At 39.5% G+C, this 20,702-nt stretch overlaps 1 protein-coding gene across 2 annotated transcripts in view; it reads left to right on the forward strand.

The window, feature by feature from the left end:
• Positions 1–6,671, forward strand: part of ESRP2 (epithelial splicing regulatory protein 2) — a 46,556-nt gene extending 39,885 nt beyond the window's left edge. Inside the window, exons 16-17 of one of the 2 annotated variants that reach the window (XM_074881916.1) lie at positions 2,250–2,361; positions 5,284–5,448. In XM_074881916.1, the coding sequence (XP_074738017.1) occupies positions 2,250–2,339 (90 nt within the window). In that variant the 3' untranslated portion in view covers positions 2,340–2,361; positions 5,284–5,448. Of the gene's footprint in view, positions 1–2,249; positions 2,362–5,283 lie in introns of both variants that reach the window. The other variant, XM_074881917.1, reaches the window with a different exon arrangement.
• The last annotated feature ends 14,031 nt before the right edge of the window (positions 6,672–20,702 follow it).

The raw sequence follows: 20,702 nt of genomic DNA on the forward strand, positions 1-20,702 counted from the left end.
GAAAATATAATGTGAAGTTTCATATTGTCTCAGTATTATCGTACTGTCTCAGGTCTCAATAACATTTATACAGGAAACAAACTTGCTAGAATCTAGCTCAGTGAACTTGCAGCTGGTTATACTGGGGGGTTAAATTACTAGGTGGTATTTTTCAAATATAAATGGAAGCAGAATTTGGCCTACTGCATTGCAGGTGAAGCTAGTAAAAATGTATTGTCATTTTGAGCAATGAGTTTATAGGCTTACCTTTGCTCTGGTTGTCCTGCATGATTGGATGTTTTTGTTTTGTTCTTATGGGTTTCTGAAATGCAGAGAAAATCAGAAGTATTCATGATCGTGTGCTTCCTCAGACAAGTTAGGGTAGTTTCCATTTCATTTACAGGGAATAAGAATTCCCCCGCTTTATTTCCTAGCTTGGTTTGCAGTACTACTTTTTGAAATGTGTAAGTCGCGGAAGAGTTCACTGTTCCACAACTTCTGTTTTAATTAACTGCAGTCTCTTACTTATCTTTCTTGTAATTAGAAGTTGCTTCTATTGCTAGGTATGTCGATTCTTTCTTTCTTTAGGCCTAGGCCTAAGCTCTGACAACTTTGACATTTCTGCACAGGGTAGTTTTCCCACTGTCATGTTTTCTGCAGTTTTTATGCATTTCAAATGTAACCTTTTAAACACTGTCCCCCACAAGAGACATACTGTACATCTACTGATAATCTAAAGTATGTACTATCTTGAGACATTCCTTCCAAAGAGTAAACTTATATTTTGTAGACTTGTTTCAAGGGCAGGTCTGGGAGCTGATAAATCTAATATTTGCACGGTCTGGTTGCCCTGGCAGAGACTATCTAGAAAATACTTCTTATATTTGTCTTTTACTTAATGGCATGGGTCTAGATGTGAAGGTGGCTAGAATTCAGTAGTAAAAATTCTGGGAGGTTCTTTTCTTTTATGTTCTCTGGGATCTTGGTTATTGTTTTCCGTGGAAGGTGTGTACTGTGATGGTTGTTTTTTTCCTTTTCAACTTCACTTTGGATGGATACAATGTGTCCTGTATGCCCAAATAGAACACCTTTTTCTCCCTAAGCTGGCAGGAGACTTTTTATATTATAGAAATATCAAAGGAAGGCAGCATAGTATGTCTACCTTGTGTGCATTTGGCAATCCTCTAAAACATTAGTGTGAAACAGACATTTTGGGGGAGACAGGAAACTCTGCTTGCCACTGAAAGTATATTCTATAACCTGGGTTATGCTAAACATTTTGTCTTCTGGATTACAGGAGCTGCTCCAGTAGGCTTTGTAGCATGTGCAAGAATGCTCAGTCCCTTTCCAGGATATGTAATTTGGAAAGATTATGAGATAGATACAAAACAATGTTGCATATTCCCCAAGATCTGTGTGCTGATTTATAGATTTCATATTTGTACCAGGCCCTCCAGTAGCATGCATGATTGCTGTTCAGATTCAGGATCCCAGATAGTTCTTGGATCTGATTCACATGTGGGGTTTTTGTTTTAATTTATTGGTGTGACTGTACTTGTACGGTCACTATTTTTATTTTCATGTTCTTCTACTACAAATGTATCGTAATGCAGTTACACTGTGTAGCTTATTTCTTTTTCCTATATGGGAATATACTATACTTATAAATGCTATTTTATCTTTTAAGTGCATTCATGCTGGGACATAGCATTTCTTTAACTACACTGATGTAGTTTATATAATGCGAGTATTATATGCAGCTAAAGTGTTTATCACTCTACCCTAGAGAAGCTGCAGTTTATTTCCATGACTGTATAAAAGATCTGAATGAGATTCCTACACTTCTAATCCCCCACTTCAGTATGCACGCTGGAGGATGCTCATCTTTCTTAGTGAGAGTCATTACTGGAAGCATGATTATGCAATCTTCAGAGTTTTGTTACCTGATGCTGCCGTCTCATGAGTAGAAGGAAAAAAGGAGCACTTCATGGTCTGAACTATTTCCCTTCCTTGATAAGGAACAGTTCAAATACACAGTTTAGAATATTTCCCACATGCATTTACTTGAAATCTGTTTCTACAACCAGTAATTCAGTTGATGTATTTTTTTTTTATCTTGCATAAAAATAGCATCTGTCAAATTTACTGTCTCCTGCCAGTTATTATAGCTGATGCTCTTAATTACGGTTGCAAATGATCATCTGTGTGGCTTGCTGTACCAGAACTGTTCCTTCTCTTGCTGATTATCATATATCACACTTGTACTGTAGTATGCACCTGATGACTACAATGGCCTTATTCAGCTGAGCGATCAAGCAAGGAGTGTGTTACAAGCACCGAAAGAGTGGGTCTGTTTGTAACTCTTTGTAACTTCTGAAGAAGGTAAGATGCGACTGGCAGAAACTGGGTCTCCAGTGGTGAATGGGAAGGGAAAGAAGGGCTTGGTGATACAGATGATTTTGCTTATGGCCTTTTCCCCTTCTTAGCTTGTGTTGGGATCCTTGCTTTAATCTTTCTGCTTTTGCCCTATTAAAAAAAAAAATCAACTAACCTAAGGAAATAGGCCAACTGTGATCTGTAGCTGATGGGATAGCAGTGGTGGAGGTAGTGTGATTGCCTCGTTCTGCTCAGATGGTGTGATAAACTTCCAGAAGCGTTTCATAGTGCTTGTTTCTCATGTGTAGCTTTCAGTCTGATATTTTATTTTTAGCATAGCAGTAGAAGATTTATTTCTTGATATGGCTACAGAGTGCAACAAATGTGTGTGCAAAAACCCTCCAAACTTCTGGCTTTCTCTTTCCTGTATTATATAGCTGTCTGGAGACTAATTTCTCTGTTTCTTGATCTCCCTACTACAATATGAACTATTACTCTTTTTTAGGAGCGGTTTCTTTGGTATAGTGGCTTTCTAATGCAACTGATTAAATTTGCTAATGGTAAACTTCCCTGCATTTTTGGTACTAACACATAATTCTTAAAGAAATTTTGTTGTGACCTATGTGGAGCTCATGATATCCCAATAATACTGGATTTCATTCAAAATGCTACTGATTACTTACAAGGCTTTTTCTCATTTAAAAAAAACCACACAAATCTTTCAGTACAAAAAATGGCAATCAAATACTGTGCCTTGTTAGAATTATCTCCATAGATAAAGTTACCTTCACACAACCACCATCAACTCAGTTGTTTTCAAATTGGTCATTTTCCCATGATACTATTAGATCTGCTAGGGAGAAAATAGACTAGAGAGGCTGCATGGGCTGGGGGTGTACAGAAGAACAACCATTATTACTCTGAGCATTTCCATAGTTATGTGACCTTGGACAATCTGTTTGGCTCCCTTGTTGTACCCAGATTAACTGGAAAACCAGATCAGCGATAGGGTTCTACTATGTATGAGATGGAAGCAGTCTGACTAGAAAATAATTCATGGTGTAGCTCATCTTGAATTCTAAGCAGCCCAAAGTAGTATCATACAGATACCACTGTTTTTAGAATAAAACATCCAGGAAAAAAGACTTGGACAGATTTGAATCTATATTTTAAAAAATACATGTACAGCAAGAAAATCTATTTCTGTCTGTATAAAGAACCTAAAATGAGTGTATCTTACAATGAAATGGAAGGTTTTTATTCAACTCTTTAAATTATGTTGCTTGCAGAACGTGTAGACTTCTCTGCTAACTTTCTATGTAACTCTTATAACATGAATTTCCATATCCTTACACTGGTATTACACCAATTTAAACTACTTTTAAAGCTCTTCTCTGTGCTCAGAGGTCTAACTGTGCACCTGTGTTTCCAGGTGACTGAGTTGCAATATTAAACTTACATTCAGGACTGATAGTAAATGACTTGATCTCATATGGATTAACAGCAAAGAGCTGGTTTAGAGCAGGCCATCTTTTAGCTCAGATTCATGGCTCAACCCAAGCTGTGTACAACTTTATTTTTGAGCACAGTGTTATTCTGAAAGAAACCAAGATTACTCCCAAACATGAACTGGGCTTCAGACATGATGCTTTTTGTTTGTCTTTGAATTTCTTTCTGCATGCTATTTCTTGACTAACTTTAGTTCTGTGAAAAGAAATTATATGAAGTCTGTACTGTCTTATACGTGCTTTTAGTTTCTAAAGTGTAGTGTTGCTTATATCTTAAGAGTACTTCTACTGCCTGCTGAGTGAAGATCTGTCATGTACTTGCTGTATTTTCATATGTTTGGATGTAAAGCTGGTCAGAAACTGCTACTGGTAATAACTTGAGAAGTCTGATACTTCTTGCAGTATACCAGGTGCACAAATTCTACAAAAAGTGAAACCCCTAAATATTTTAACCTTTTATAAATTCATGAGGACTTATGTCACATGAACTTAACTTGAATTGGGTTAATGCTCGTAAAACTGGTTGCTTTTCTGGCATAGTCCGTATGTTTTGTCTGGCACTGATATCTTCAACATACTAACTTTTGTATGCTGAGCTTTTGATCCTTCAGCCTTTGGTTTTGAAACTTCACTAATTCCTACCCAACAAATAGGGCTTCCAAACTTAGCTTTGGAAGGACTTCCAGCGTGTTATCAGAAATGGCTGGAGTACCATAAGGCAGACATCTGCTTTGAACTCAGCTTTTAGGAACTGCCTTTTAAGAATTCACAAAGGCAAATGCATTCCAAAGTAAATCAACTCCAACGACTAAATAATCTGATTTGCTATCCTGCTTGTTACTTAGCCTTGTTAAAATTGAACATTTCTTTAATTCAGTTGGACTGCACCAGATTTTACTTTGTTTTACCAATCTTTCTTGCACTATATACCTGTGTTAAGTTCAGCTCATCCTCCCAACATGGAACTCTCATACAGCTCTATAATTTTTTTTTTTAACTTTGCGTGTGAATATTCACATGCCTTATAGTCTTTGTCACTTGGCCAGTAGTCCACATAGTACAAGAAGTATTCACTGAATGCCTGGACTTTCATGCTGCATTTACCCTTTATTAACATCTAAGTCTGTCTTATGAACCTTTAATCTGAATTACTTCTCTAGCAAAACTTTTGCATGGAGTTATGTCTGCATCATTCTGCTCAGCACACCAGCAGAGTAAGAGCTGCTGCTGTTTGCCCAGCTAAAAGCTGAATTCTTCTAATATTTGGTCCCTTCTCCTTCTTCCCATTCTCACATCCAGAATCTTTTCACCACAGACACAGGAGTGGAGTGAACCATATACACAGCATTAAACGCTGCATTTCCAGGTGTGGTCTCTGGTCTTAATAGGTTTTTTCTTTTGTCTTCTCATACCATTGCAGCTCCATGCAGATTCCATCCTCGTGCTTTACAACTTTAGTGGCCAGCCCAGTGGAGAGGCATTGGTGACTTTTCCAAGCCTGGATCTAGCTAAGAAAGCAGTGGCTGAGAAAAACGGACAGCTCCTGGGAAGCCGCTATGTAGAACTGTACCTGGTCTAACTAAACACTCTTTGGGGGATGGGGAAAGAATGTCGCACTAAACACCGTGCCTTTTGCAAAATAAGAAGTCTTCCCTTGCCATCCAGGCAGCACCAAATGTGCCTTTTCAGCATATAACATGTTGGAATAGAGAGTGGTACATGTCCTGTATTTAATTTGAAAAATGGCGTATCCTATGCCAAAGATAAAGTGAAACCAAAAATTATACAGTTAATTTACTTAATTTCTAATGTACATGTGTAAAAAATAAGCAAACCTGCCCCTGGCATCTAGTTAATTCTGAAGACAATCTAATAGCACTTCAGCTGTCGCAGCCATGGGAGAAACCCGTTCAGTAGCATTTGAAGTGGAAAGCGAAGCTTGAATCATTCAGATTCTTCTGTGTTTAGTTTTAAGAGTTTACACTTGACAAAGTGTCTGGTTTTTGTAGAGTTTAAATGTCTTTAGAAAGGTCGTTTGGAATGCATAGCTTTCCCAGTTCAAAGCGCATAGATCATATTGATTTTTGTTGTTGTTGTTTGTTCTTGACTGGAAAATACCAGGATGCTGGACCCCAAATGCAATTGTGCTTTCTCATGTTTTCATTACACATTGTTTTGCAAAAGCCATATTTGTCTTTCTTACCAACGTACTGCTGCCAACTTGTAAAGCAAAAACATAAAACTGGCAAACCCGGAAAAATCCTCCCTGCCCACCCATAACTCCCTGCCCCCAGCCCCAAACTTTTAATCTCTACAGGACAAAAATGGCACATAAACCTGAGTACTAATAAGTTATATTTTTTTATTTAAGCATAATAGCTTTCAGATACTGTATTAAAGATTTTGCTCTAGTTTATGTGCATGCAATTTGTTTACATCTTTAAACTACTTTATTTGTATATTATGAAACAAGATATGTTGAAATCTAAATCCTCTAGTGCATGCTTTTTTCTTTTTCCCTGTGTGTATATATACATAAGCTAGAAGAAGTACTTTTACGTCATGTAGCATGTGTTTAAAATAAGACATCTGCTGTAGAAGCACTAATGACTTTGTTTTTACTGTGCCTTACTTCAAAACCATTCCAAGTGCAATACCAGCAGAGCAAAATGTAATGAATCCTCTTGTGACATGTTCATGGATGTCTGAATTGATCTTTTTTTGTTGGTGTACAATTTGAGTTGTACTTAAACTGAATGATGTATGCTTCTTTATATTACAACAAATAAAAGAGATGCTTACGATGTGTATTGGCTTTTGAAAGTAACTTTGTTTCAATGTATTTTCATGGGGCATCATTCTCTGGTAAATAACCTTTTACTCATTTTTCTTTTTCTCTTAGACTTAGGTATGCATATGTGCCTTGTGTGAGTGGTGTGATTTTTCTTTTTTTTTTTTTTTATGCGCTGGTGAGCCAGAAATATGCGTGATACATATTTCTCTTGTAGTGGAACACTTTATAGGCAATGTGATGTGACTGTTCACATGCTTAGTTCTCTTATTCTGGTGCCAGAGGAAGCGAAGTATTGAACTTGAAATTGTGTTCGTGTTTGGATTTAATTGACCTAATGGGTCACTTGCTTTTCTGTGCAACGCAAAATGCTACATTTATCTCATGATGAAGCAAGACAATCTTTCTGTAGTAAAAAGGAGAGAGGAGGGAGGAATCATATTAAGATAGTAAGGTTTGTTTTGCTCTAGTCAGAAGCATCACCTGCCAGATGCCATTTCATCAGTAAAACCTCCTACCTGAAGTTTTATTACAATCAGGTGGGACTGGAGGGAAAGCTTTTTAATTATTTTAAAGTGGGACTGTTTGCATTAATCTGTTTCCAAGATTTGTCTGGGTGAAGTTACCAAAAAAAAAAATCTTTTAAAGTAATTTGAATACTAGGGAGGACTGCACCATTGTAATTTTCACATTGTGCCTTTGAGGAGAATGCCTCTCCCTTTTAAAATTTGGGGAGTGTTTATCCTAAGCACTACAGTACCTATGCCCTGTAGCTACCAGTCCATTTATTACATGGTTACATTCTGCCAGCATCCAGCTGGTCACCTTTTGGTTATGGCTTTACAATCAGTTGAAACATTCTTCTCTAAATAGTCTGTATGGAACTTGTGGATTTCTGTTAGCTAAAATGATGCCTAACCTACTAAAAGCATCTAGTCTTTTTACAGGTCCTTCTGTTGTTTATATGTGCTCTGCTTCTTTCTTGGCAGCTTGGGAAAGCTGAGCCAGGGCTGGAATGAAGCCCCTCAAGCCCATCAGACATGTTTTAGATTTACACATTCCTCTTACTCTTTTAACACCTTTATGGCTTTGTCAGCAATGAACAGGGTTTAACTTTTAAGTGCAGTCCCATGCTATCATAAACTGAGATTATGTGCAAAGTCTGTATCTAGCTAGCTATCAAAAAACAGGCCTAGCTGTCACCAACTGCTGTTTTAATCCCTGCTTAGCATGAGATGGTGGAAACTGCTTCTAGAAATTGAATGTGGATGTTTCAGAGCGTGCGTCTGCATGTGTATAAAACCTAACACATGGGATGGGTGACTAGCACACATTTTTTAGAAGTTATCTGTGCAAAATGACTGCAAGGGCAGTAATAGTGTTGCGGATAGACCAGAGCCCCCCAGGTGGGCATCTGGCAGCAGGCCAGGCCTGGAGACACTCTGAACTTCCTGCTTGTATTGGAAACTGTGGTCTTGCCTAAAAGAACCATGAAAGAAAATAGTAGTGAGAAAATAAACACTGCAATAGCTCACTTAAATGCATATTGCTACAGTATTAAAAAAAAAAAAAAAAAAGCCGCAGCAGTAGTAATAATTACAAAAGTGGTGGCTCCCCCTGGCCCCTCGCCTTGGCGCGGCCCCTCCGCGGCTCGCGCTGCCCCCCCCCCCCCCCCCCCCGCCCCCGGCCGTCGCTCCCTCAGCGGGCCGGGCCCGCGGTGACCGGCCCCTCCCGGCGGCCGCGGCTCGCCCGGGCCCCCAGCGCGGGGGTGACGGCGAAGGAGGCCTGCAGCCGCCGCAAAAGTGAGGCGGGCCCGCGCCAGGTGGTTTCCGGAGGCGGGGGGGGGTCGGCTCCAGGCGGGGGAGGGCAGAGAGGAGCCCGAGGGAGGCCCCGCAGGTGGCCCTGGCCCAGGGCGGCCCGTCCATGTCAGAGGGCGCGCCGGCCTCCCTCCGCCAGGGCCCAGGCCCTGACCCTGAGCACCAGCAGTGCTGCCCCAGCCATGTGCACAGCCAGGCTGCCTCTGCAGCTGGCGTTTGAAGTTTTCTTGCAGCGGGCTGCAGAACAAATCCCCGGTAACTCATCCCTCCTTCGGGCCTGGCGGAGGCCGGCCGGCTGCCCCGGGTTGATGTGGCTCAGCTGTGAGCAGGGTCAGCTCTGAGGGCCGTGGAGGGGCCGTGGGGAGGCAGGTGTGTTCTGGATGCTGGAGACCTCAGGTACGGCAGGTGACTGCTGGAAATTAAGCTGTGCTTACGTTTATATCTTCCCCACCCCGTGCAGCAGCATGCACCAGAAGCAATGTCAGGGTTGGAGCTGCTTACCTGCAGTTTGGCAGCAGAGGCTTTATAGCTGATGAGCTGGCTTTCAAATCCAAGTGTTCTTACAAATGGAATATAAACACTTGCACCACGCATCTTTGAATGATGGCTTATGTCGCTGGAGAAGGCTGGGAACTTGGGGTAAGGCCTAAATATTTTCTCTTCAATGTATGCATTTATTCCTTGCAGTTGAATTTTTAGACCATGCTGTGTTGTGGAAGCCTTATCAAAGGGATTGTTGTCTTTACGTGCATGTGGTTTAATGGAATATGAAAATAAGTAAAGTGTTAAGCTTTAACTCTTTCATCAAAAAGAAGTGAAGTTTGGGAAAGAACTGTGACTTGACTTCTGTTGAAGAGAGGATCCTCATGTTCCTTCATCACCCACAAAACTTGTTTCTCAAAAATAAGCTTATTCTGTGCTCACAATCAGCAAAATGCCTTACCTGCACTTGTATTGCCATATTATCTAATTGAAGAACAGAATTAGCGTTGTTTGTATTTCATCTTAGTTTCATGCTTCTGATAGTGCTGGATCCCATTCTCTTGATGCTGATAGTTTTACTTAGTATTTATATGTTGGTCCATCCCATGAGGTGTTCCTCCCCAGTTTAGAGAGAAGATAGTTTATTCTTGCTACTTTTGTTTGAGATGAGGTGAGACTGGAGAGTTTGAAATGGACATTCTCTATTTTAATAGTTGCAGCTGTGCTTCTAGATCAGGTGTTTCGTGTTGGAATTTCTTCATCTGCAGAGCAGACTCACAGTAGACAGACTTAAAAGTTTTGCTTGTTTAGGTGAACTAAGACATTTCCAACAAACTTGTGTTAGTGAAACTCAATTCCTGATTTTTTTAAAAAGAAAAAAAGCCTTTCAACACCTTCAGTTTTGAAATAATACTTGTTTCATTTCAGTCAGTTAAAATGAATCATCAGGCTTGCTGTTTAACCAGTTGCATCCTGTTTTGTATAGATCTGTATTTGACAAAAGTCTGTGGTAATGAATGAGTCTACCGCTTACAGTATCTTCTGAAAGCAGATTGCATCTAAAGATAACCTGAAATTTTCTAAAGCAGAAATCTCTTCTGATATGTGCCAAGGTTTGCCTATAGTCAATTTAAAATCTTGCCTTTTTAGATCTACTTGTTATGTAGATTTTTTAAAAAGCTAACCCAAAATAAACCAGAAGTCTGATTTTGTTTTTCCTTTTTTCTTTTTATATAATCAGGTGAGGGCCATTATATTATTTAGCTGGATGTGCAGTTGGAAATGTAAATATTCAAATAAAGATGATGGCATGTTAATCTAGATTTGCCAATTACCATTTCTTATACTGGTGTGTTATTCTATTCCTTTTTCATTTTACTTTCTGTACTTGATGATTTTTTTTAAAAATCTAGCTATTTGATGTTGCTTTTTGTGTGCTTGCTGATAATAAAAGGTAGAGTTTAAATAGAATGCCTCTGTAAACATTCTAAAGTACTGTTATAATTGTGTCTAATGTTAGCTGTGTCATTGAGAGAATATCTTTTGCGGTGTGGGTTTGGGGCTTTTTTTTTTTTTTTGCATTTTTTCAGTAACCTTTATTTAGTGGCAGGAGTAGGAGGTTTTAGATTTGTCAGGAGCATCAGTGGATTTTTAATTTGGTATTGTAATTTTGTTAAACTGTGGGGTTCACGGCCTACACTAATCTTTGCTACCAGCAGATGTCCCCTCTCGATCAGAGTTTGCAAGTAGTTACTTGAAATACAAACGCTTAGGGGCCTCGGAGTTTCGCAGTTAGCAACTGCGGTGGAAGCTTCTGCATACAAAAGCCAGTAAATAGCCTGGTGTCCGTTAGTCTTAAAATCGGAGGTCATTATGTTTCGTATAAAACACTTGATTTAATTATTTTTTATTTCGTTTTTGTTTTTCTATTTTAAATGTTTTTCACGTAGACTGGTGCATTCATTGATATTTGGTAGGGTTGCTTTGAAATGTACAAATTTATTTCAAATTGTGAAAATTACAGTAGTATATGACTCTAGTTGGAAAAATAAACTTCTAAAAACTGCTTTACAAAAAGAAATCATTAAAGTATCTAACAGAAATCCAGTGGAAATGGTTGGACAAAAGGAGTGCTTTAAGTGTGACCAAATGTGAACATACTATGTTAGAACTTAAGAAACTAAGGGACCAAGAAATGAAAGCAAAATGGCTCTTTGGGCTTCTGGCTTTATGCTATTGGTATAAATTTGTTCTTTCTTAAAGTTAAGGGTTTATGACTGATTAAATTTGGTAGCAAAAACCCTGATTGCAGCCTAAGTTGAACATGTGTTTGATTGCGATGGCTCTCTGCTCCCAGCTGGTAGATCTGAGTGTGGTGTTTATGCTTTGCTGATTGATTTGCTTGCTCTTGGCCTTGTGGTTAGTTCTTGGTTTCCTTGTGCGGTATAATGGCCTCAATGTTGGCAGGGTTTCTCTCAAAGAGGTGGTGACTTTCTCAAGCTGCTTGTGCAGCTCCTTGTTGCTGGGGGTTGTAAACTACTGTTGGCAGAGAGCAAAGTTGCTCCTCTTGTTGGTTTGAATCCTGTTTCCAGCCTACTTGAGATCCACGGCTGCTGGGCATCTTGGTGCAGTGGCCAAATGTGGAGGGACTCTGGTACTTGCCCTCCTCCTGATGCTGCCTTTGCAGAGCAGACTCTGCATTGGGCTCAGAGAGAGCTGGAGCTCAGCATGAGAAGAATCAGACTTGACATTTACTTTGCCCCTCCATCTAATGCCCAAGTCTGATGTTCTGAAACACCCTGTATGTGTTAATTTCCCCTTCTAAAGAAGAAACCAAATTGATGATGTAGGGTTGTTTCAATTTTCAGCCTTTCCCACATCTCTCGGGTCATTTCCTTTGGTCATGTTGAGCACCATGATCTGATAGTCTTCAGAAATTCTCTTTGTAGAGGATCGCATGCATGTTAATCACTCAGACTGTAGAATGTACATAGTATAGAAAGAAGTATCATAAAAATGAGGAGGGATTTTTAATGTTTGGTATTAGATCCTCGTGTGTTGCTCTAGCACTTGCCACATTTTGGAACTGCCTCATTTGTTCAAGAGAGAATTCTGTGAAATTAGGAATGATTGGGGGGGTGGGGAGTTTTATAGCATACTTCCGCTATTTAAAAAATTAAACAAACAAACACTCTCTCCCACAACCCTTAACCTTCAAACACGTGAGTTGTCTTTGTAGATTTTTGTTGCTTTGAAGCATTCCCTGTTATTGAGTGTCATGATGTTTCCCACACAGTTCAAGAATAAATGAGATATTTTTAACTCATTTAAAATGTGAAAGTAGCAATAGAACTGTAAGGAGAAATCATTACCTCTTGAAGTGAGGAGTTTATGAAAGAAACTCATGTTTCATTAAAAGAAAAATCCAATAAGCTCATTTGCAAGGTATGTTTTTAAGTGAAAGCATATAAACCCTTAATCTTTGACATTATAAGTTCTAGTTTTAAAATGCTGGGGTTTTTTCCATTTCTTTTTTTCTTCTCCTTCTTCCTGTAAGTGTAATGAATATCTCTTTTACTCAGACCTCTGATCCTGCCCTAAGAATGTTGAGGTAACAGAAAGTACAAAGGAAAGGTTAGAAACAAGAGAGAGTTTAGAGAAAAGTTAGCAAGGTTGAGCCAATACCGATAAAAGACAAAATTTAGACTTATGAGAATGCAACCCACCTGGTGTCAAAAGCCTGGGAACATTCAACAGGGCCTTTTACTGCTTGTAGACCTTTAAGGACATTCTTCCCTTGTTGAGCAGTAAGTAAAAATGTGAACAACGTGTTGCCTTGCTTTTATTTGGGGAGAGCAGCTTTTACAACAGACCTGATGAACGTGCAGTTGTTCTGGTTTATAGCAATCTCTTGTACCGGTCCCTACCTTCTGGCTTGGCTGCTACAGCATTGTAACTTTTGAAAGTTTGTTGTTGTTGTTGCTGTTTGTTTGTTTTTAATCATCATCACCTGTTATCAGCACTTAATTTTTCTGCTTGGTGGGGGAAAAGCTAATGTGCTACTGCCATGGGTCACTTGTATGTGTATAGTCCCTTTTAAAATAACTTAGGACATCTGAAATTCATGCAAATGTAGCTTTAAAAATATGTATTTATGTGCAAAAAGCTTCAAAATCTTTAATCTGGGTGCTTTTAAATGAATAATATTAAAAAGTATGAAAGAGCAAAATGAAAGAGATATTGTTATATTTCTTCTTACCACCATCTGCAAGAATAGGACTAGAGGAGGAAGGAAATAACATCAGAATAACTGAGGAGGAACAGTGAAATATATGATGGTATTTGGGGAAGGGGGGAACTTACAGGAATTTTCTTCCAGAAGCTCTGGAAAACTTTGGAAAAATCTCTGTGATGTGTGCAATGGAGTAGCAGTAAAATTTAGCTTTCTTTGCTGCATTGAAAGCTAGCACTTGTGGGCTTGTCAGGAAGAGTAAGATCTTCTCCTGATGTTTTCTGTACTATTTTGCTGTTAGGGATCGGTCTTCCTAGGTCCGGGTGTGTACTGCCTTCATTATGGATGGCAGATACACAGAGACCTGCAGTGGGAGAAGAGTAAAGGTGTGGTGTAACTGGCAGCAGAAAGGCAGGCAGGGAATAGGTGCTTCCTCATCTCTAGTCAGGACATAAGAGGTTAAGTGAAGAAAGGACAGTTTTAGTCTCATCCTGAGTGTAACATTTGTTCCTACAACTTAATCCAACGAATTCTTATTTAAACATGCTTTGCAAATGTGGGTCTGGTTCCCATTGGATTAGGTGTGTCTTTCTTTTGTTTGATGCAATGCAGTCCTTGTGCAATCATGAATTTTACTGTGAAAATCCACACAAACTACATTGAATATTAATTTAAAATGTCCTTGAAAATGTCAGGACTACCTTCTTTGAAAAGCAATGCAGAAACCTAAAAATACCATTAATTTTGCTTATTTTTTACTGGCACTGAAGTAATCTATGCCTGCTGCATGTATATTGTAAGATCACTTACAATGCTGTATGTTTTGTGTGAGGTATTTACCTCTTAAATCCTTCTAAAATGACTTACCAGAAGTCAAGTAAATTGTATTCCTGATGGGATCAGGAGCACAGGTTAGCTGATGATCTACAGGCCATAAGTAAATATTTCCTAAACAAGCAGTAAAATTTGGAATTATACCTGTTAGGGCTTATGTGAATAATAGACCATTTCTCTTGCTTGTGAGGAGGAAAAGGCTTATAAGGGTGGTGGCTTCCATGTTTTCAATGAAATGTGCCTTCTACTTGTCTCTAAATTAATCTTTTTGCTCCACTAAAAGATACTGGTGGCTGAGAGGTAACAGCATGTCAGTGTTTTTATTAGAGTAACCTGATCTTACTTTGTAAGAACTAAGTGCCCAGAAAAAGGATTATGAATTTTCAGGTTGCAGGGAGAGTTTTGGAGCTGGTTTGGAAAAGAAAGTAAGTTATAATGCCATGGGCTTCAACACTGATGAGAGAGTCAGTGTGCTAACAAGGGAAATTGTGAATGCAGTGAAGGCAATATGGAGGGTTTAGGTTGGTTTTGCCCCCCCCTAATTCTGTATCTAATTGCTGTTTTTTAAATATAGCCACTCTGGGGAAATAGCACGATGGTGATGCAGTGTAGTAACTTGCAACTGAAGTGAGCCTGGAGACTTTCCAACTACAGGGCAAGTTTAGTTTTGGATATTGTGGCTTTCAGAGTGTTTTTAATGACTGGGCTATGTTGGCCAGTGGTATAGAGATTAACATCGCTCTTCTAAGGATTTAGAAGGTGGTGTGATTTTCTGACCTGTTTTGAACAGGAAAAGCAGGTTGGAAATACGCTGAGGAGGCAGTCTGCAGTGTTAGCCAATACTGTGGGTAGGATGGGCTGAGCTGGAGGCAAAGGACATGATTGCTGGCAGACTGTTCTTGGGGTAATTCTGGATAAGCCAGAAATGGAGCAGTGAGGTGAGGAGAAAAATCAGTCAAAACACGTTGTAGATTTAACTAAACCAGCTTTGAGCTGGGTAGCTCTGGAATGCAACGCAGCCTCAGCAATGTTGAGTATAGTTACGTCAAAAAGCTGGACAAGTGAGGAAGCAGTTAACAGCACAAAGGTCATTCTGCTCATGTTGCTAGTCTCATGAGCTGCAGTCACAACTGATTATAAAATGATGGACTCTAGATTTTTTTTTTTTTTTTTTGAGACGATTAAGATAAACCAAAGCGGGGGCAAGCGGGATGCAATTGCAGTTTGTTCGTTGCATGTCTGTCATTGAGCAATAATGAAGGTTTAGCCTCTAGATATAGAATAGGAAATTGGATTTGAAAGCAGAAGGAAGAGCCAAGGAACAGCTTTTCTTATGCCAGCACCTGAGTGTTCGTCCCTGTTAAACAAGGCTTATTTAGCAAGAGGGAACATGTAATATTTGTATCGATGTCACTGTCAAAAGCACATAACATTGAGGTATAATTATGGAGTTGTTAATGAAGGAGACACCCTTGGACCTTAGAACCCTTGAATTTGTAACTCTGGCATTTGAGTCAGAAATTCTTCAGAAAAGCTATTACTGATTTAATGAGTAACTTTTGAATTCTATTTAGCAAGCACAGCACGTCTCTTCAGAAATTCTTCTCATTCCTATGTATTGTTACAGATTTCAGAAATATTTGGTTTCATATTAACTATAGATATAAAATTTGTGAAGTATACAGGAAAAATATGGTTGCCGTTTAACAGACTATGCCACTAAAAATGAAACTCCACAAGCTCTTTGTTTAAGAGGACTTGCATTTTTTTCCTGAATGCTCAAAACCACTGCCCTCCCTGCCCCCACTTGAATGTTTTTCTCTATTGTTCAGTGTACCCAGGAAAAATAAGATTCTGTGGTTTATAATTCATTTTTATTTTTTACCCACATAAACCATAGGGTATTTTTTGAGTTTTCTTATTAAAAACACTCCTTCCTTAGTCCCCCACATCAACAGTGGAACACTGATACCTAGGGAATTAGTTTTTGAGTACCTTTATTGGTGTAACACACAGTGCTTTGCAGATCCATGTCATTTAGATAGTCTTGTGAGTGAGGAGCTGTGTTGTGCAGAATGGTAACTAGCATGACAGTCTACTTCACTGGAACATACAATGTTGAGAAAATACCCCTTATCCTCTCTTTTCTCTTAAATGGGTTCTGCTGATATGCTTTAAGAATTATATAATAAAGTTTCATGCTTGCTACCCTTCAATCACTCCAAATCTGATAAATTTACAAGAAGTTTTTTGTGAATGACAAATATACTCTTAAGATCTGAAACTCAACCTCACTGCTTCTTCACCAATGGCAAGGTTTGCAAATAGATAATCATGAATAATGTGGAAAATAATCCAAACTACTCCCTGTCCCTGTGGTTGCTTTACAGTGCTAAAAGGAGTAAAGCATGGTAGGTTGATTTGGGATTTTTTTAATATGAAAGTGGAAGTGGCAATTATACCACAGGTGATATAATAAAATTAGAAAGGAAAGCTTTTGTCCTGCCTTTTGACGCTCGTGAGTAGCTCCTCAAACTGTGCTTCCAGAACGCCTTTGTGGCACAGCCTAGACTGTGTTTCAGATTTAAGTGTCTCCCATTTCTCTGTCCTGTTCTTTGTGTATTCCCTCTTTAGAATATACCCCACTTCTGTATGGTGGACACTTTGTAACCTCTGCAGAGCAAGACTTTTATATAGAGTTATCTGTTGTGTGACTTTCTTGAACCTTTCTCTGAATGGCTTGCACAAGGAGGCTGGGCCAGCATTCTGTCCAAAGCAACAGCCATCACTGCCCAGGTTTCCTCTGATACTCCCTAAATCTAGGCTTCATTTGTGAAAGGAGCCCATCTAGTTTGGGGTACGTTTGAAGCATGATGTTAACTTTTAGTTTAAAATTATCTTTGTTTTCTACAAGTATCTCAACAGTGAATAAGATTAGTAACTTGTGATTTTTTATTTTTTTTTTTATTCCTTGTCCCTCCCCCCACATAGTTGTTCAGACTTTCATTTAGAAGCACAAAGAACTTTTTTAAAAAAACGTTATTTTCTAGGTGAGTACAGTAAATGCAGTCCATTTCAGACCAATAGTGAAACCACACATATAGCCTTTTGCCTCAAATGTATTAAAGTATTGAAGATAATGTTCTCTTGATAATGCTTCATGATGGGAAAGCATTCCTCCCTTTCAAAAAGTGCCTTTGCATTTATCTTACTACAGCGTTCCCTAAAAGATTGCTAATGCAGAGCTTTATAAATAATCCTTTCTGCACTGCTGTAAGAATAATTTAATGGATGTTTCTGGGAGGACATGCTGATGAGAAGATGTTTATAGGAAGTATCAAGGGGTGCCTGACAAACGGAGGTGCATGGTTTGGCTTTGAAGTCGGAGCTGAGAGCAGGGAGCAGGGTGTTGCTGGCGGTGAACAGACAGTTGGCCGCTGTGCAGTGTGAGCACACTTTGTGCCTACTGTTCCCAGCCCACCCACCATGTTCTGAGAAGAGCTCCGCTCCTCAACTGTTGTAAACATCGCTCCAGCTGTGTGAAGCCAGTGGAGTGGCTACAGTAGTTGCTGGAAGGCCAACCAAGGCCTGCCTTAATTATGCAGACTTTTTAGAGAAGATAATTTAAATGTTCCCAACGTTGAGCAAAGATTTCCTCCTAACCCTGCTATAGCAGGAAGCCCTCTTCCTGAAGGACAAGTTTTTTCCTTTCAGAATGGCTTCTCTTCCTGAAAGCTCTCACTGAATCATCAACCCTACCTGGCTGTGCCTCTGAATCCAGCCCCTTTGGCAAAGTATCTTCTTTTTTACAAAGAGATTTCTCCATGCAAAATTCTGTATTACCTTTTAGACAAATAAGGCTGTAGAGGGTTTGGTTCTGCAATTTATTTTTTTTTTTTACCCCCATTTTTTTTGAGACATGCACTGTGGTAAATTTTAGGATACCAGGAATCTGTTATGTAAGATTTAATGTTGCTTTCCATAAATACACCTTCATGTGTCCTTTTCTTTAGCTGTGCGTTTGTTTTGTGGAAACAACCAGTTGTGTAATACCATCTTTTAGGTAGTGCCTTTTGTGGCAGGGGAGGACTGAAGACTTTCTGAATAGTTGTTTAGCATGGCTGGTGTTTGAGGCAATTGTTTCATGTGGTTTGGATGGTTCTGTACTGTTGTAGGAACAAGAGAGGGACATTGAATTAATTGTTTATATATAAATTATTGATTACTTTTAAATTAATGAAACTGAGAAGAGAAGCACATGTTAAAATTTTCTAGGGTTCATCAGCCACCACCTGTTACTTAAGTGGATTTGATGTTGGGGCATAAATAAAGTGTTAGGTGAACCTGAGTATCTTTCAGTAACAGCAGAGTTTTGGAGCTGAAAAGGAGGACTGTAAATATGGAATAATAGCCACAGAATGGAGTGAGATGACCCTCTCTAACCGAAGAGCTGGCGGGAGGCATTACTGCCATTGCAGATGTATGTTGCAGATAATATAAGCACTTGAATAGCACTCTCCTGCCCCCTCCCCACACACTTGCTGTTTAGCAGCTTGCTTCCTTCATGAGTACAGCGAGAGCGGGGTACCTGCTGAGTGCAGCATCTGAACCTGCCTAATCCTGGCTTTTGAATTAGGGCTCCTAAACTGGGAGGATCTGTATCACTGGTCCTTCTCTACTCCCAAGTGGAATCCGATATAGATTCACTAAGTGGCATGGAGGGGGGAAAGAAGCAATTATTCTTCCATTAGCACCGCAAATTTTCTTTGGTTTGGGACTGACTTTAAATGGTGAATCTGTCTGGGGGCAGGGAGGGATATCACTGATAAAGCTGTGAATGGTTGAAAGTTTGAGTTGCGGGAAAGATCGGTGATGGAACAATTCATGATCAATATGTGGTATGTTGGCAAATACTGAGACTAAAAGGTGCACATCATAACCAATAAGGCTCTAAAATGCTTACACATGACCTGAAATTTCAACCAAAACATATATTGAGTTCTGGGAACGGGGGATCGCAGTACTTAACAGAGATTTTATATTATCTCTGTGGGACATAGTGGAAAATAACTTGATGGAATTCAAGTAATGATTGCTTCAGAAAACATTTACCTTAGTAGCCTGCACAAACTCAGATAATTATGTAATACCTACTTGAAACTCATCTGTATTTCCTCTAGCTATGATATTTCTTAGTTTCTCGACTTCCTAATATTAAACACTTGCTGCATTCCACCTGAGTGGAGGTTGTCTCCTTGGTGACTAACATGATTTTTTTTTTTTTATTTATTTATTTGAAATATCTCATAAAGGAAAGTGGGTTAAAACCAAAATTATAGCACAAATTGTCTATGATACAGTGATACTGGAAAATGAGTACATCCTAAGACATCTTTATCCATTCTACCAAAGCTTATTCGATGCTGTGATGTTCTGCCCCTCCATGAGCATTGGGGTTCCGGTATGTACCCAATAACTGATTAACCCAATAACCAGCAGAGAGCCTCCAGTATGGCCAACAGTTACTAGAAGTTATTTTTGCTCCTCTGGCACATGGGCTGTCGGCTCTTCCCTGAGCCATGCCTCTTGAATTGGGAACTCATTCTGCAACTACTTCAGTCGAGTGGATGAAGTATTGCGTAGCAGGGTCACTTGCTCAATTGTCCTGAAGTCGTGGTTTATAGAGTCACCACGTGTTAGGGTAAGGAATGCCTTGCTGTTACCCACATTACTTTAACTAGCATGAGTTAAGTGGGATTTAGATTGTGAATACTGTGTTTAATCATAATGCTCAGAGCAAGCAGGTTTGTTGTTGTTTGTTTGGTTTTTTTAATAAAAGACATAGGAGTAGAAATAAACAGACAGCCCCATGTTTAGTCTAGTTGCATTTATACTATGTGAGAAAGCTCTCTTTTTGTGCAATAAAGAGCTTTGCTCTTTCCCCTTCTGATAAGAGCTACTTAAGGGTTTAGCCTTTGTGTCTTCCTCCTTTTTGGTGGGGCATCTTTAGCTTTTACAGCCTTTATTCCCTTTCAGGTCTTCTAGAGGATTCATACCAGTTTAATGTCTCCTGCTGGCCCCCTTCCAGATCCTATTCTTTTCTTGAGTAGGAGACAGGCCACCCTCTTAGTTAGAATAAAGGCTGTTTTACCTTCCATATGAATGTAAATGTTTCCACATATTAAGCATCAGTTCTTTCACTAAACTGCTTAGTTTTTGACTCAGTGAGGTGTTAAATTCTCTCCTCTCCCTTTGCAGGATCCTGCCCCTTGCTTGCAGAACACAGTGTCACTGAGGCCCTGTGCTCCCTACCAGCCTGTACAGGAAAGCGGCCAGATTCTTACTGGCTCTTAATAGAGACCAGATGCTACCCACCACTCAGGAGTAGCAGATTTCCGACTTTTTCCTCTTGGTAGGCTTCCTAGCACTTTCTCATTTTAAAAGCAAGTCTCCACTGAACTCTTCTGCTTTGTTCTCCTCAGCCCTGTCATTAAGTGTATGTGACTGCCGTGTTAGCAGTGATACCAGAAATTCGGATTTTGCTTTCAGTCGGAGACCTTGTATCTTGGTTAGCTGTCATTCCATTAGCGTCTTCTGGGAAAGGCTATTTTCTGTTGCTCTTTATGGTCAGCAAAAGGTAGAAGATAGTCCAGTCCTTAGTTAATTAGCAGCAGCAGCAGTGG

Source organism: Strix uralensis, chromosome 12 (genome assembly GCF_047716275.1).
Source record: "Strix uralensis isolate ZFMK-TIS-50842 chromosome 12, bStrUra1, whole genome shotgun sequence".
Taxonomy (NCBI): Eukaryota; Metazoa; Chordata; class Aves; order Strigiformes; family Strigidae; genus Strix; species Strix uralensis.